This window comes from Echinops telfairi, unplaced genomic scaffold (assembly GCF_000313985.2).
Source record: "Echinops telfairi isolate 266 unplaced genomic scaffold, ASM31398v2 ScPeMD7_18;HRSCAF=68, whole genome shotgun sequence".
Classification (NCBI taxonomy): Eukaryota; Metazoa; Chordata; class Mammalia; order Afrosoricida; family Tenrecidae; genus Echinops; species Echinops telfairi.
The window spans coordinates 30,966,139-30,980,104 of NW_022103915.1; the positions used below are offsets into that span (position 1 = coordinate 30,966,139).

Here is a 13,966-nt window from a genome sequence, read left to right on the forward strand (position 1 = left end):
TCTGTCCATCCATTCACTCATCCATCTATCCTTCCATCCGTCCATCCATCCTTCCTTCCATCCATTCACTCATCCATCTATCCTTTTGTCCGTCCATCCATTCATCCATCCATCCATCCTTCCTTCCATCCATTCACTCATCCATCTATCCTTCCATCTGTCCATCCATTCATCCATCCATCTATTTATCCATCCAATCATCTTTCCAATCATTCATCTATCCATCCATCTATCCATCCATGCATCCAGCACGATTGTTCACTCTCAGCGCCAGGAACCTTTCTGCTTCCATGAGTACTATTCAGAGAGCTAGAGCACCCACACTCTTGACATGCTCCACCCTGAATCCTGTTGATTCTGCCTCTAAAATGTGTCTCAACTCAGTGTGTACTTGCCCGTTTCATTAACAATGCCCAAGACTAGTCTCTGCTCAACTGTTTACATGGGTCTCTCAGGGACCCTATGCCTCCTATCCCAGTCCATCTGCTATCTTGCTGCCGGAGAGCATTCTGGTCACCCACCCCTCCTCCTCCTTGCTCACAGGTGTGGTTTCAATGCCCTTCTTCTTTGACCCCCAGCTACCTCTCTCTTTTCCTCTGGTGACCTCTCCCAGCCAGCCTACTCACCATCTGACTGAGGGCCCGGGAGGAAATGGGCAGGGGGTGTTGGGTTAACCCTGGGCACCATGAGTGAACAGTGGCCGGGTTCAGGGTGAGGTGGGGAGGCATGAGTTACCAGACCCTGCTGGAGGCAAGGGCAGAGGAATGTGCTATTTGAGGGAGGTCCGGTGGGATCTTGGAGGAAGCTGTGCTAAGCATGGATGGAGGAGGACACAGCAAAGGGTAAGGACCCAGCAATGAGCAGACTGAGATTTCTGGGATTCCTTGGAGACCTCTATGCCTCCACACTTGCCTCCCTCTCCCCACCGTCTTTGCTCCTCCACCGCCCACCATACCTCCGCTCTCCTGCAGGCATTGATAGGTGTGCTGCCGGAGCCGCCAACATCTGTGGGCCTGGAACCTGCGTGAACCTCCCAGATGGATACAGATGTGTCTGTAGCCCCGGCTACCGGCTACACCCCAGCCAGGCCTACTGCACCGGTACAGACCCTGATGTCCTGACCTCCTTTGTGGCTGGGGGACATGGGAACAGGACAGGGGACTGAGTTGAATGCCCAGGCTGCAGGAGCACTGATCCACTAGTGATGCCTGTGTGAATGGGTCAGTGCAGGGGGGTCGGGGCTCTATGGACCAAGCTCACCATAACCCTCAGGAAAAGACTGGTGTTTGTGGCCCCATCCGCTGAGGCCCAGGAACAGTGGGAAACCACACCATCCCCAAGCTCAGCCCACCCAGGTGGGCCCTCAGGATAAATGTCTCCCCAGGGCTGTCCTGGGAAGAGGGTTTCAGGCCCAAGATAGAGCTTCAAGTGTGGCCCAACCCTCCCCTCACCCCAGTATTTTTATATAATTGTTTCCCACAAATGTCAGCTCCTTTGGCCTGGAGCGATTGAGCCCATTTAGTAAGCACTCCAAGTGAGGCCGAGAGAAAGACTTCTATTGTATCAGGAGGCTAGCCACCGGGGCATCCTTCCAGCCACCGTGGATGCTCGGGTTCTCCTATGTCCCCATGTGAGATTGACACTGATCTTCTCTAGCAATGCCAACTACAGAGTACATGGGTGATAATGTCATGTTATCTACAACCGACTGCTCCTTCTCAACAGGACAGAAGGACCGAGAAAGCTGGAGGTGTTACTTGGCCTCTCGAGGCCTTCAGACAGCAATAAACATGCCAAACTCTGGTTGAACCCTGAGGGTGTAGTGCTTATGTATTGGGCTGAGAGCTGCAAGGTCAGCTTTAGAAATCACCAGCTGCTTTGCAGAAGAAAGACAGGGCTTTCTACTCCTGTAACCAGCGACAGTTCCGGAAACTCGCTGGGCTTGCCTTGGAGGGTCACCAGGAGTTGGCATCAACTCAACAGCAGTGAGTGTTGAACCCTTGGAGAAGGTCAACACACGTGATGACAAATAAACAACATGGACTCAAGAACTGCCGGCCATCGAGTCAATGCCCACTCACAGTGACCCAATAGGACAGGGCAGAACCGCCCCTGTGGGTTTCCGAGACTGGAACTCTTTAGGGGAGTAGAAAGCCTCATCTTTCTCCCACAGAGGGGCTAGTGGTTTTGAGCTGCTCACCTTGGGGTTTGCAGCCCAACACATAACCCACTATGCTACCAGGGCCCCTGGTTTCATCAACCCAAAATGGCTACGGTCTCACTACTCTCCACTCAGACAAGGATGCACTGGTTTAAATGAGCACCTGCTATGGCCGTGGAGGGGGTGGTCAGGGAGTCAGGTGGAGGCGACTTGATGCGGAGTGGAGCTTGTGGGCCACCTGTGAGGTGTCCAGCCACAGAGGCTCCTCTCTCTCTGGCCCCTCGTCTCCCCTCATCCCTCCTGGCTCCCCAGCATGACACACTGCGCACCCCCCTCGTGGGAGAAGTGTGTTGGTAGCTGAGAGGCACAGTGTGCCTCCCTGACCTCGCCTCCCCTCTGACTCAGATGACAACGAGTGCCCGAGGGACCCCTGTGCAGGGAGAGGCCGCTGTGTCAACCGTGTGGGCTCCTATTCCTGCTTCTGCTACACTGGCTACCTGCTGGCCACTTCGGGGTCCGGGCAGGAGTGCCGGGGTAAGCTGGGCCTGCCCTCCCCCCTCCCCAGGCGCTCACTGCTCCCTTCCTGGTGGGGGCCCTGCTCCGCCAGGCTTGGGGCTGATAAGGACACACTTGGTGTAGATGGGGGTAGAGGAAGAAGCGGGTGTTTTCCACACCAGCCACCGTGCTGCATTGTGGGACAGCGAGGAGGATGGATGCAGAGCCCCGCTGAAACCAGGGTTCACAAAGGCCCCCTGAGCTGTGACCGCAGAGCAGGTGTCTGGACCCTGCAGGGGGCGAGGCTGGAGATGGAGTTGAAAAGCCAGGGCCACACCCTCTGGCTGATGAGGGGCTGCTTTCATCCTGGGAAAAGAGGGTGACCCAGTAGGACCTGGAGCAGGGGTGCCCAGCAGATGGGGGCGGGTGGGCGAGCAGGACTCCCAGCAGATGGAGGAGTAGGGCCTGCCTTTGTAAGCGGATCTCCTGCTCCCACATGAGGCCTGGTCTGACCTCTTTATTTTCTAAATGCTGCGAGGCTCATTACTTTGCTTGTTGCTGGTCAGGTGAGCCGCTTGGGGGTTTCCTCGTCTGTATGGTATCAGGAAAGCCCAGTCCCCAGAGAAGGACATCATGCGTGGCAGGGTAGTGGGACAGAGAAAAAGAGGCAGGCCCTTGACCACAGGGGCAGACGTCGCTTTTGAAGCTTTATTTAAGATGTTTGTCCCAGCCTGAGGTCACCGAGGCTCCCCTCCGGGATCTCCGACCAAGGTCACCGTTTCCCCTTTCTGAGTCAACCTTGGACCCTGCGGAAGGTGGGGATGAAGACCTGTGTCCTCTTTCTCCCTCAAATGAGACCCCTCCCCAGCCTCACCCATCAGGCCATCCCACGGTCCCGTGGACTTGTGGGTCCTGCCTCCTAGATTCCGTGAAGATTGGAGTTTTCTCAGCGTAAGGACCACTTATTTCAGAATTGGCGGGGCAGTGATTGAAAATGCAGGTTCCTGGGCCAGGAGTTGTGGGTGTGTGCCCAAGAACGTCCACTTTCATGCTCTCTGCCAGCGGCCTGGCCTCACGCCGAAGCATCGTTTAGATAGAAACACCATCAACAAACAAAAGGGCCGTTATCTGGTGTATTCCATCAACAGCAAGGTTTACCCCATAAATGAACCAGGCACGTCCCGAGCCCTGGCATCAGGGTGAGGGGACAGCTGGGAGAGTCCAGGGGGTTGTCCGGAGAGCAGCCTCCTTGGGCAGAATGCTCTGAGATTCAGCAGCACCTGCACTTGGTCCGCCTCAGACCTCACCCAGGGGCCTCTGCAACCAGCGGCAGCCGCAGCAAGGATGCCCTTCCTGCCTGAGCCCCGATTGGCATGGCCTCCGGGCACGGGCCCCACTCTGGACTCTTCTGTGTGTTCGTAGACATAGACGAGTGTGAGCAGCCTGGCGTGTGCACCGGGGGGCGGTGCACCAACACAGAGGGCTCATACCACTGCGAGTGCGGCCAGGGTTACATCATGGTCAGAAGGGGACACTGCCAAGGTAAGGGAACAGGAATCAGGAGGGCAGCCTGCTACCCACCCCATCTCCCGGGCCCGCCCTTTCTAGCTGATCTCCACCCGGACCCCTTGAGGCTGAGCCCACTCCTGTGGGCAGTGACACATCTGGGGCTCCTGAGTCTTCTGGTGTCTCTCGGTGACATTGGGGCTTCCTGTCTGCCCCCTGCAGTAGGCCAGGGTCGAGGACCTTTATCCCCAAAGCATTCTTTCTGCCTCTGCGACATCCCCCACTTGGCCCAAGTTGGCCCTGGGACACATCTGCCCGTTGCTTGGAAACGCTGCTCTCCTCTCGGGGCTGCGAGTCACCTGGGTCCTCAGCCTTCTTCCTACAGCCTGTTGGACTGTGGGCTCCTTGGGGGCCGGGTCATCTGCACAGATGACTCCAACTTGGGCGAACGACAAGCACTCAACAAATCTACGTCGAGTGGGAGAAGGAGCCAGTGAGTCGGTGACCGAGCGAGGGGACCCAGACCCCGCCCCTGCTTCCCCAGGACCAGCCAAAAGGCGGCCACCACGTGCCACCTGGCCTCCTCACACACTGGTGGAGCCTGCTCTTCTCAGCCCAGCTCTGAAAACCCACTGGCAGTTTCTGCCCCGCGCCCCCCACCCGCCCGCCAACCGACAGGAAGGGGTGTCCGGTGCCTGCAGGAGGCCTGGGTCATGGGCTCCCAAGACAGGCCGAGGCAGGAGTCAATGAGGCTCAATCAAGGCTTGCTCTGGAAAGAAATCCTCTTCTGGGTCTGAGCTTAGAAATCCCAGCATCCAGGTTTCTCGGGTCAGAACTTGCCTGGTTCCCGAAGGCCCTGGAGGCCCCGGCAGGGTGAGCTTGTGAAGCAAGACCATCCTTCCTCCCACTACCACCGTGGTTTCGAAGACGGGAGTCTAGAAGGCCTCAGTAAAGAAGTGGGGTGGAGCTTTCACCGTGGACACCAGGCTTTCTATGCCAGTGTCGCCTAGCCTCTTTCAGTGGGGACCTTTCCTGGTGTTCCCCCTTTCAACCCGAGACCCAGATATGGCCGCAGCCTGGACATTTCGAGCGAAAGGAGAGGAAGGCTGTGTGCCAGGGACTTGATGCATGGCCTGATCTAAGCGTCACAACAGCCTCAGGCATGTGACCTTAGACTGTGTTATAAAGGAAAGGAAAGCTGGCAGAGAGGAGCCAAGACCTTACCAGAAACATGAAAGATGTCTGACTTAGGAAATACTTGCTCACCAAGTAAGTCCGAGGGCAGGGTGCAGGTTCTGGCGTAGACAAGCTTGGGTCCGGCTCTTATCTCTGAAAACGGAGGTCATCATGTCCATCGGGGGTCGGGTAGGGGTGGGTGTCTGGTGGCACAGCGCCTAAGTGCTTGCCTGTGAACCACAGGAGAAAGGTGGGGCCGTCTGCTCTCCTAACCATTCCAGCCTAGAAACCTGATGGGGCGGGGCGGGGCGGGGCAGGTCCACTCTGCCCTCCAGGGTCCCTGTGAGTGGAAATGGACTTGACGGCAGTGAATTCCCTTTCTGGATGTTACCTAATGCCCGTCTCAGAGCCCCTGGTGAAAACCAAACCGCAAGTATGGACCAAGTGCTTCGCATGGCCTCTGGCACCTACAGACGCTGAGTACAGAGAAGGTCTTTACCATTTTACTGAATAAGTAATTCATGAATAAACAAAAATAAAACAAATCCGCTGCCATCAAGGCCATGGCAACTGCTAGCCACCCTATAGAACAGGTAGACCTGCCCTGTGAGTGTCCAAGAATGCAACTGTTCACCGGAGTCGGAAGCTCTTGGAGCTACTGGTGGTTTAGAATGGCTGACCTTGAGGGCACGACCCACCTGTCCTGGGTCCTCATGCTTGCTCACACCTAGACGCCACCCCCACCCCCACCCCCAGGCCCACCCAGTCTGCAGGATTGTCTCCTACGCTTCCAGAGGGAAGCTCTGGTCGCCCGCCTCAGCAGGGAGGTCAGGCGGAGTTCCAGGCCAGGGCGGCCGCGTGGAGTCTGTTGAAAGAATGACGTAGAGCGTTCACTTCCCCAGTTTTCCATCCGTTACCACAGGCCTGGCCCAGTGTTCCGGGAGCCCAGTCCATTTCCTGTCTCTCTTTCTTCTCTTGCCAACAAAGAAACCACACTCTCCACTTCAAACTCAAGGCCTGTGTGGTCAAGGGCCCCAGTGGTCTGGAGAGGGGTCCACGTGACTGTCTCCATGGCCTGTCTATCCTGCCAGGGCTCTGGGTTCCCGGGGACAGGGATTGGATTCCCCTGCTGACTGCCTGGATCTTTGCTGTCCTCCCTCCCTATCCAAGATTGCCTGAGCTCCCTCACCCCACCCCACCCCCGGCCCCCGGCCCTACCCCCATTCTATCATCAGTCAGAATCGGACGTGGTGCCTTCATATTTCCTCTAGAGCAGGCTGACGCCCCAGTCAGCTGTGGTCTCAGCATACCAGTACAGGAGGCAGACTCGACTGCCTCTCCTCCTGGTGTTTCCTTCCATGGTGCCTCGGGTCCTCTTCAGCAGCCTCGCCCCAAGAGGGTGGTGAGTGACGTGTAAGACACATGGTTCTGTTCTTTGGTCACCACCTACTGACTGGCAGACACGTGCCAATCATGTGCTGGGGAGCCAGCAACAAAGAAGAGCGATTGCGCCTGCCCCCAACCCCCTGTTAGAACATTCCAGGGCCGTAGATAAACTCTAAACCCTAGGCTAAGCAGGCAATCTGCAGCCAGTGACAGGCCTTAGTCCCAGCACCTGATTGGCCTAACAGCCTCCGAAAATCTGGTCACAGGACCCATTTCATCCCAATTCTTCCTCTGGCCCATGGTGATTGATCGGCTGGGCCTGGCTTAGGTGGAGACCAGGGGCTACTCCTGTCCCATTCCCTCCCTCTCCCAGGTGCTAATAGGTCTTCCTGAGTGATAGTCCCTGGCTGCCAGCCATGGTGTACTGGGGTAGGCTGCATTGTGTGGCATGAACAAATTGTCCCTATTCTCCAGGAGTTAGAACAGCAACAGGTTGATCACCCTGGTGCTACCCCTGGGCCAGCGGGGGACCCTGCCCCGGGTCTCCTCACTCTAGAACCAGGCTTCAGGAAACCAGTGTCTCAAAGGTGGCCAGTTTCCACCGAAGGAAGAAAGAGACAATTAAACGCATGTCATATCTACTCACCACATATCAGCCAGCACTGGGCCTGTGGCCACACCCAATCACAGGGCCGGGAGTCCAGTCCGACACGGCCCAGGATGTGGGGGAGATGGAACTAGTGAGTGATCAGCCAGTGACACATGTCTCCTGCCCGATGCAGGACACTTGGAGCGCCAACCCCAGAAGCTATGCTGGGGCAGATGGACGTCTGGTTTCTGTCCGACGTCACCTGATCCCTGGGAAAGACGGCTAAACACTTTGTTTTTCCTCGACCTAGTCTGAGGTGGCTCCTAGCCTCAGACTTTTGTCTCTTCACATCTGAAACCTCGCACCCGTGAAGCAGGGTGTGCTGACCGTTCCCAATGACGTTGTCCAACCTCATTACTGCCCGAGTCGAGGCTACTAGGACACAGCTGCTCTCTCCTGGGTGCCAAAGTGGGTGGTCCTGCATGCTTCGTTCCTTCGAGCCCTGCCTCATGCGCTCCCCGTCTCATTACAGAAACTGTAGTTTCGCCCGGTGTCTCCACAGCCCAGCCTGGGGCTCTTGGCTGCCCTCTCCAAAGAGAGCCTCATCTTGGGGGTCCCCGAGATTGACCCACAGCTGCTCGAGAGAGCCCTGAGTCTCCCTTGGCCAACTCTACTCTCTGGATGGCCCCCTGCCCAGTGGGACGTCACGCAGCTCTGTCCCTCTTGTCGCCCTGGTTGCTTGGCCAGGGCCCCCCACCCCACCAGAGTGAACCTTTAGGCTTGTGGGCCTAGTCCCCTGGGACAGAGAGCTTTGCTGCGTCTGAACTTCTGTAGGAGGAGGTTCACGTTCACGGCTTAGCTCAGGTTCTATGTTCAAGTTTGCAAAGATAGTCGTTAGGTTTTAGCCCTTTCTAGAAAGCCTGTGTTCTGACCCTTGACCCTGCTTCCTACGTTCCAGAAGTGTGTTCTTCTGTTCTCCTGCCTGGGTGCTAAGTAGATCTTCTTCAGAGGCTGAAGAGGTTTCAGTCCAGAAGAAAGAGGTTAACAGTCTGGAAAGAAGAAATCCTGCTTCTTCTGAAGCTTAGTCATGAGAGGTCATGGGGAACTTGACAGAGCAGTAACAGCCCCAGGGTTTGGTGCCTGTAATCGACTCTCCCTAACCTCGCCCAGGTACCCTGGGGTGTTTGCCCTGGTAGGCTCCCAGATACCAGGGATCATCAGGAAGAATCCTGCCTGCAGCTCCTGGGAGCAAAGCCTCCCGCCTCTTTCTCCTCGCCCCTCTCCTCCTGCTCATTGTCCCCTCTGTCCCTTGCCTGCCTGATGGTGCTCAGACTCTTCCTTTCTGGCTGAGGTCTCACCAGAATGGGCATCGGGCACTTTACTACGTGGAAGAAAGGTCTGACGCTGCTCCAACAGGGGCAGCTTGCCAACCTCGACCCCAAAGCCCGTTCTAGCCTCAAGGCTAGACTTGGTTGGCCACATCCAAGAGTGAGTACTCTTCCTCCAGCCATGTTTCTGCCGCAGGGAAGCCCACTCTGCCTGTACTGAGCCCTCTGGCAATCCCCCAATGATTGCTGGGCCAAGCCCACCCACCCCAGGAATAGCCATCACTTGTAAAGACCAGGACTTCACCAAGGGAGACATGAAGGCCTGCCCCAAACAGTCCCAGTTTACAAAGTAGAGCTCTCTATTCCTCCCACACCTACTCATAACCACAGCTACTGCACCCACCCAGGGAGTCTCCCTGCTGAATGTTTAAATCCTTCCATCTCTCCCTTTTGTCCGGGACAGTGGGCGGGCAGGGGCGTTAATGAGCAGAGCTTGAGAACACAAGTCAACTCTCACTCTTTCCTATTTTCATTTGCATGGGAACTGACCTCTCTCTGCCCAACCCAGGGCAGGGTCAAGGATTTGCTTCCTCATAGGCCCGCTCCTGTGCCATGGTTCCCAGGGACGACCTAGGGAGGGGCTGTTATTTTGCAGATATCAACGAATGCCGTCATCCTGGTACCTGCCCTCATGGGAGATGCGTCAATACCCCGGGCTCCTACACTTGTCTGGCTTGTGAGGAAGGCTACCGGGGCCAGAGTGGGAGCTGTGTAGGTGAGGACCAACCGACCGCTGGCCAAGGCACCGAGAGGGCTATTTGGCCTTGGGGCCTCTGGGCGAACACAGCCATGGGGAAGGACAGAGGTGGGCAGAGGGAAGCAGTGTGGAGTATCTTGTCCTCTGTGATCTGACTAGTCAACTAGGTCATGCTGGGCATGAGATGGGGGGGTGCTTCTGTTCCCTTTGCTCTGCCCTCCGAATCAGCGGGCGTGGGGGCTCCTTCTGCCCTTTGGCCTTCGCCAGCCAGGAGCTACAGCTCAAGGGCCTAGCCGTTTCTGTGGCCGGATGCTATTGGGTGGGACGAGGATGAGGCTGGCCATGGCGATGTGAGCCAGGAGCCAGGCCCATCTGCAGTTCCCAGGGGGGGGGGGGGGGGGTGTCTTCTGTTCTTCTGCATCTAAACAGGAGTGCCTGCCTTCGCTGCTCCAGAGGGGACCGTGCGTGGGCCAGCAGGGGGAGGGGTCTTTCCTTTCCTCTCTGCCCCCGCAGGAAGAGGGCCCACGCTCCAGAATGCCAGTGGTGGGGGCAGGGTGGGCCCTGAGTTTTGAATAGATGCTTTGAGACGCTGAAGAGGGCAGACATTTCCCAGGGCCTTGAGACTGCCATTCGGCCGGCCATCCAGGCCTGACATGGCCCCTTCGAGTTGCCCAGCCACCGCAGATGATGGTGGGACTGGGAGCATGGGCTCCCAGTGGGTGGGCACGCAGGAGGCCAGAGAGGTTCAGACCCACTGTGAAGTGGGATCCCGGATCTGGAACAACTTGCCCGAGGCACCCGCACGTAGACGCATTGAGCTCCAGGGGCTGGGCTGTGTGGCCTCTGTTTCGAGGACCTATGCAGGGTGCTCTGTGTCCCTGGTGTGGACGTGAGCTTGGGCGTGGGCGGAAGTGGTGGCTGAGGAGAGGGAGTCTGGCCTCCCCAGAGTGACCTGTGGCCTCCCTGAAGGCTGGTCTGCCGGCCTCACGCTTGAGATGCTCCGCACTTGTGGATGGGGCACCCGCAGGGTGATATCGAGAGGCCAGCCTCCACCTTGGAGTTCTTGTCCACAGATGTAAATGAGTGCCTGACCCCCGGGGTCTGTGCCCACGGAGCGTGCCTCAACCTGAACGGCTCCTTCCGGTGCTCCTGTGAGCCAGGTTACGAGAGTACCTCAGATGAGAAGGGGTGCCAAGGTACAAAGCCCCGACACGCCGTCCTCCTCCAGACCCCAGCCAGTCCAGCCTGGGGCTTCTCCTCTGCGCACCCCCTTCCCCTATCCACTTCTGGTCCCCTATCCCAACCGTGCTAGTCCCGCCCCTCGCCCTGCCTGTCCGTCCATCTCTGGGGCCTGGGGCGCCACGGTTCCACGCACAACCCCACCCAGCACCCAATGGCCCGTTTCAGATGTCGATGAGTGTGCCCGCCGGACCGCATGCCCCACCGGCCTTTGCCTCAACACACAGGGCTCCTTCGCCTGCTCGGCCTGTGAGAGCGGGTACTGGGTCAATGGGGCCGGCACAGCCTGCGAAGGTGATTCTGGGGTGGTGGGCAGGCATGTGGGAAAGGGAGGAGCAGAGGACACAGGCCTTCAAATCTCCCAAAGGACATTCCAACTCTGGGCTGGCCCGTGATGGAAGCCACCCAGAGGAGAGGCCATCCCTGAAGCTGAGAGGGTCTTCAGGTTGGGCCGGAGGCCCCTCTAAAAGGACTTTGCCCAGGGGCAGGAACACCCAGTAAACAAAGTCAGCACGGGCTTACTTGTGCTTACTTATTAATCTTTGATGGGGCAAAGTGACTTGGTCCCAAGTGACTTGGTCCCAAGAAGAACTGCCAGGGTCAGAATCCCCCAAGTCCAGAGGAGGGGACATGAGACCAAGGGAGTCACAGAGAGGTACCAGGGGGCGTTCTGGGCAGGGATGTGTGATGGTGCCTTACATGCAGCAGGCCCACAGCAGGCCCTTCCCCAGAGGCCAGAGCATGCCCCAGAGGAGCAGAGCAGTGGGGTGGCAGGTCCTGGTCAGGTGGGGCCATCTGACTGCTGTCTGACGCCCCAGACCTGGATGAATGTGCCTTTCCGGGAGTCTGCCCCTCGGGGATCTGCACCAACACTGTCGGCTCCTTCTTCTGTGAGGGTTGTAAAGCTGGCTACCGGCCCAGCCCCCTGGGCCACACCTGTGAAGGTAAGAGACCTCTCACACCCAGGAGAACTCAGGACACTAACCAGTCGACACTAACCAGTCAACCTTCAAGAGGGAAGGACCTGACCAAGGGCCCCTCTGCCTCCCTAGGGACACCTAAGTAGACCGGTTTGGGGACACCTATTCTTACCTCTCCCCACAAACTTGAGCAGGTGGGCCACTGCAGTTCCGGATCTTACAGAGCAAGTCCCTAAAGGGTGGTGGCGGGGAGCCTTTGTTAGATTCTCCTGGATCAGACCCAATATATCAGGCCCCAGAGGGAGGCTGGGGGCCAGTTTTCTAACAAGCTCTTAAAGGGTTCCTAGGGAGGGTGTATCTGGGGACCATGAAGAGTAGTTTACAGACAGCTAAAGAAACCCTCTCAATTTTCCAGACTCTCTCTTTGGCTTTCGTTCCAATGCTACGCTAACCTAGAACCGTGGTGTTTGGCCGTTCAGGCCGGGCTTCTGGGAGAGCCCCAGGGTCCCTGAGGTGGTGGGCCGAGGCAGCGGCTGGAGATCCACACACTTCATCGGGGGACGCGGCCTGTGGGTCCAGGCTACTCAGTCACCCTGGGAGGTGCTGCCCTCAGCTCCCCCTGTGTGGCCCTGCAGATGTGGACGAGTGTGCAGACCCTCAGAGCAGCTGCCAGGGAGGAGAATGCAGGAACATGGCAGGCTCCTACCAGTGTCTGTGTCCCCGGGGCTTCCAGCTGACCAACGGCTCGCTGTGTGAGGGTGAGCGATCCCTCCGCAGGGCGGGGCAGGGCGGGCAGTGTGCAGGGAGGCAGGGTACCCCCCTCCTCCCCGCTGACGCCAGGCCCATCCCCTCGCTGCAGACCTGAACGAGTGTGCCGGGGAGGAGTACTGCGCCCCACACGGCGAGTGTCTCAACAGCCACGGGTCCTTCTTCTGCCTCTGCGCTCCGGGCTTTGTCAGCTCAGCAGGGGGCACCCGCTGCCTGGGTGAGAGCCGACAATGACGGTGGGGTGTCCACTGCTGGGCAGCAGGGAGCGCTAGAGACCATGCTGGGATTGTCAAAAAAAACACAAAACCAATTACAGCTGGCTGCAGAAGAGCCCTCCCTCTGCTGCCCAAAGGCTGGGGGTCCGAGTCACCCAGAAGCATCTCTGAGAAAAGGCCTGGGGACTTCTCTCTAGGGATGTAGCCACTGGAGCCCCTGTGGAGTCCACTTCTACTCTGGGGTCACCAGGAGGCCCAGTCAACTTGGCAACTGGTTTTAGTGGTTTCCTGAGATGGCATGCTGCAGGCCCACTGGGGGTTGGGGGACTGGGAGGGAGGAGTTCGATGCCTCCTCAGGGCCTCTGTGTGAAGGGTAGGCTGACATGTGTTCCCCCCGGGAGTCCCAGCCTGGCTGCAGGCACCTAGCTCTGGGGTCTCCTTCCGAGCTGACCTGTTATTTTCCTGGCCCTAACGTGGGCACCTCGGGACCCGCCGCCACCGCCGGGCTGGTGATGTCTCCCCTTGTAGACGTGGACGAGTGTGCGGCCGCAGACCTGTGTCTGGGAGGCCACTGTGTCAACACGGAAGGATCCTTCCGCTGCCTGTGTGAGGCCGGCTTCCAGCTCGACCCAGAGAGCGGGCAGTGTGAGGGTAAGGGGCTGCCCCAGGCCTGCCCACCTCCGACTGTGCCTGCCTCGGCTCCCAGGAAGCACTGCGCTTTGCACAGATGATGAGCTCAGTGGCTCACCCCCTTTGTTGAGCTCCTGCTGGCTGTGCAGGCAGGGCCCACAAGCCACATTGATTCCAGTAGATCTTGATCGAACACAGGTTAGGTGGTTCGAGGTCTTTTACCAGCACACATGAGATCATTGTGGACAGTGTGGACATTGAATGAGGGGGCAGCTGTGAGGATAACCCTCTGTATGGCACGATGGTGAGGGTTTGATAGACCGAGAAGGGAGAAGTACTAGGTTGCGGGGTGTGGTGGTGGGGGTTGTGAGCGGCAGAGAGGGGTGGAGGAAAAGACAGCTGAGAGAGCTAACAGCTCTGTGCTTTCCTGACTAGCCTGTCCCTCATGGCCAGTGAACCTGAACTTGGGGTCCTGGGTTTGAGGAGAGCGCAGTAATTCAGAGCAGACCAAGCACACCAGAGACTGTGTAATACCAGACAGGCAGGGTCCAGAGCAGTGATTGGGCCACCTCTGACCCATCTCTGCCCTCTCGCATGGCCCCGGGGACAGATGTTGACGAGTGTGAGGGCTACGGAGACTCTGTGTGTGGCGCCTGGAAGTGTGAGAACAGCCCCGGCTCCTTCCGCTGTGTCCTGAGCTGCCAGCCTGGCTTCCACGGGACGCCCTCTGGGGACTGCATTGGTGAGTGGGAGGGGGTGGGGGGTGGGCGGGGGATTTAGGAACTAGAGGAAAGTT

At 58.1% G+C, this 13,966-nt stretch overlaps 1 protein-coding gene across 1 annotated transcript in view; it reads left to right on the forward strand.

Annotated features, from left to right (window-relative positions):
• Positions 1 to 13,966, forward strand: part of LTBP2 (latent transforming growth factor beta binding protein 2) — a 108,662-nt gene that overhangs the window by 85,423 nt on the left and 9,273 nt on the right. The window contains exons 16-26 of the mRNA XM_013003671.2: positions 972 to 1,100; positions 2,567 to 2,695; positions 4,079 to 4,198; positions 9,297 to 9,416; positions 10,472 to 10,594; positions 10,806 to 10,931; positions 11,456 to 11,581; positions 12,193 to 12,315; positions 12,417 to 12,542; positions 13,069 to 13,191; positions 13,781 to 13,912. Coding sequence (XP_012859125.1) covers positions 972 to 1,100; positions 2,567 to 2,695; positions 4,079 to 4,198; positions 9,297 to 9,416; positions 10,472 to 10,594; positions 10,806 to 10,931; positions 11,456 to 11,581; positions 12,193 to 12,315; positions 12,417 to 12,542; positions 13,069 to 13,191; positions 13,781 to 13,912 — 1,377 coding nt within the window. The remainder of the gene's footprint in view (positions 1 to 971; positions 1,101 to 2,566; positions 2,696 to 4,078; positions 4,199 to 9,296; positions 9,417 to 10,471; positions 10,595 to 10,805; positions 10,932 to 11,455; positions 11,582 to 12,192; positions 12,316 to 12,416; positions 12,543 to 13,068; positions 13,192 to 13,780; positions 13,913 to 13,966) is intronic.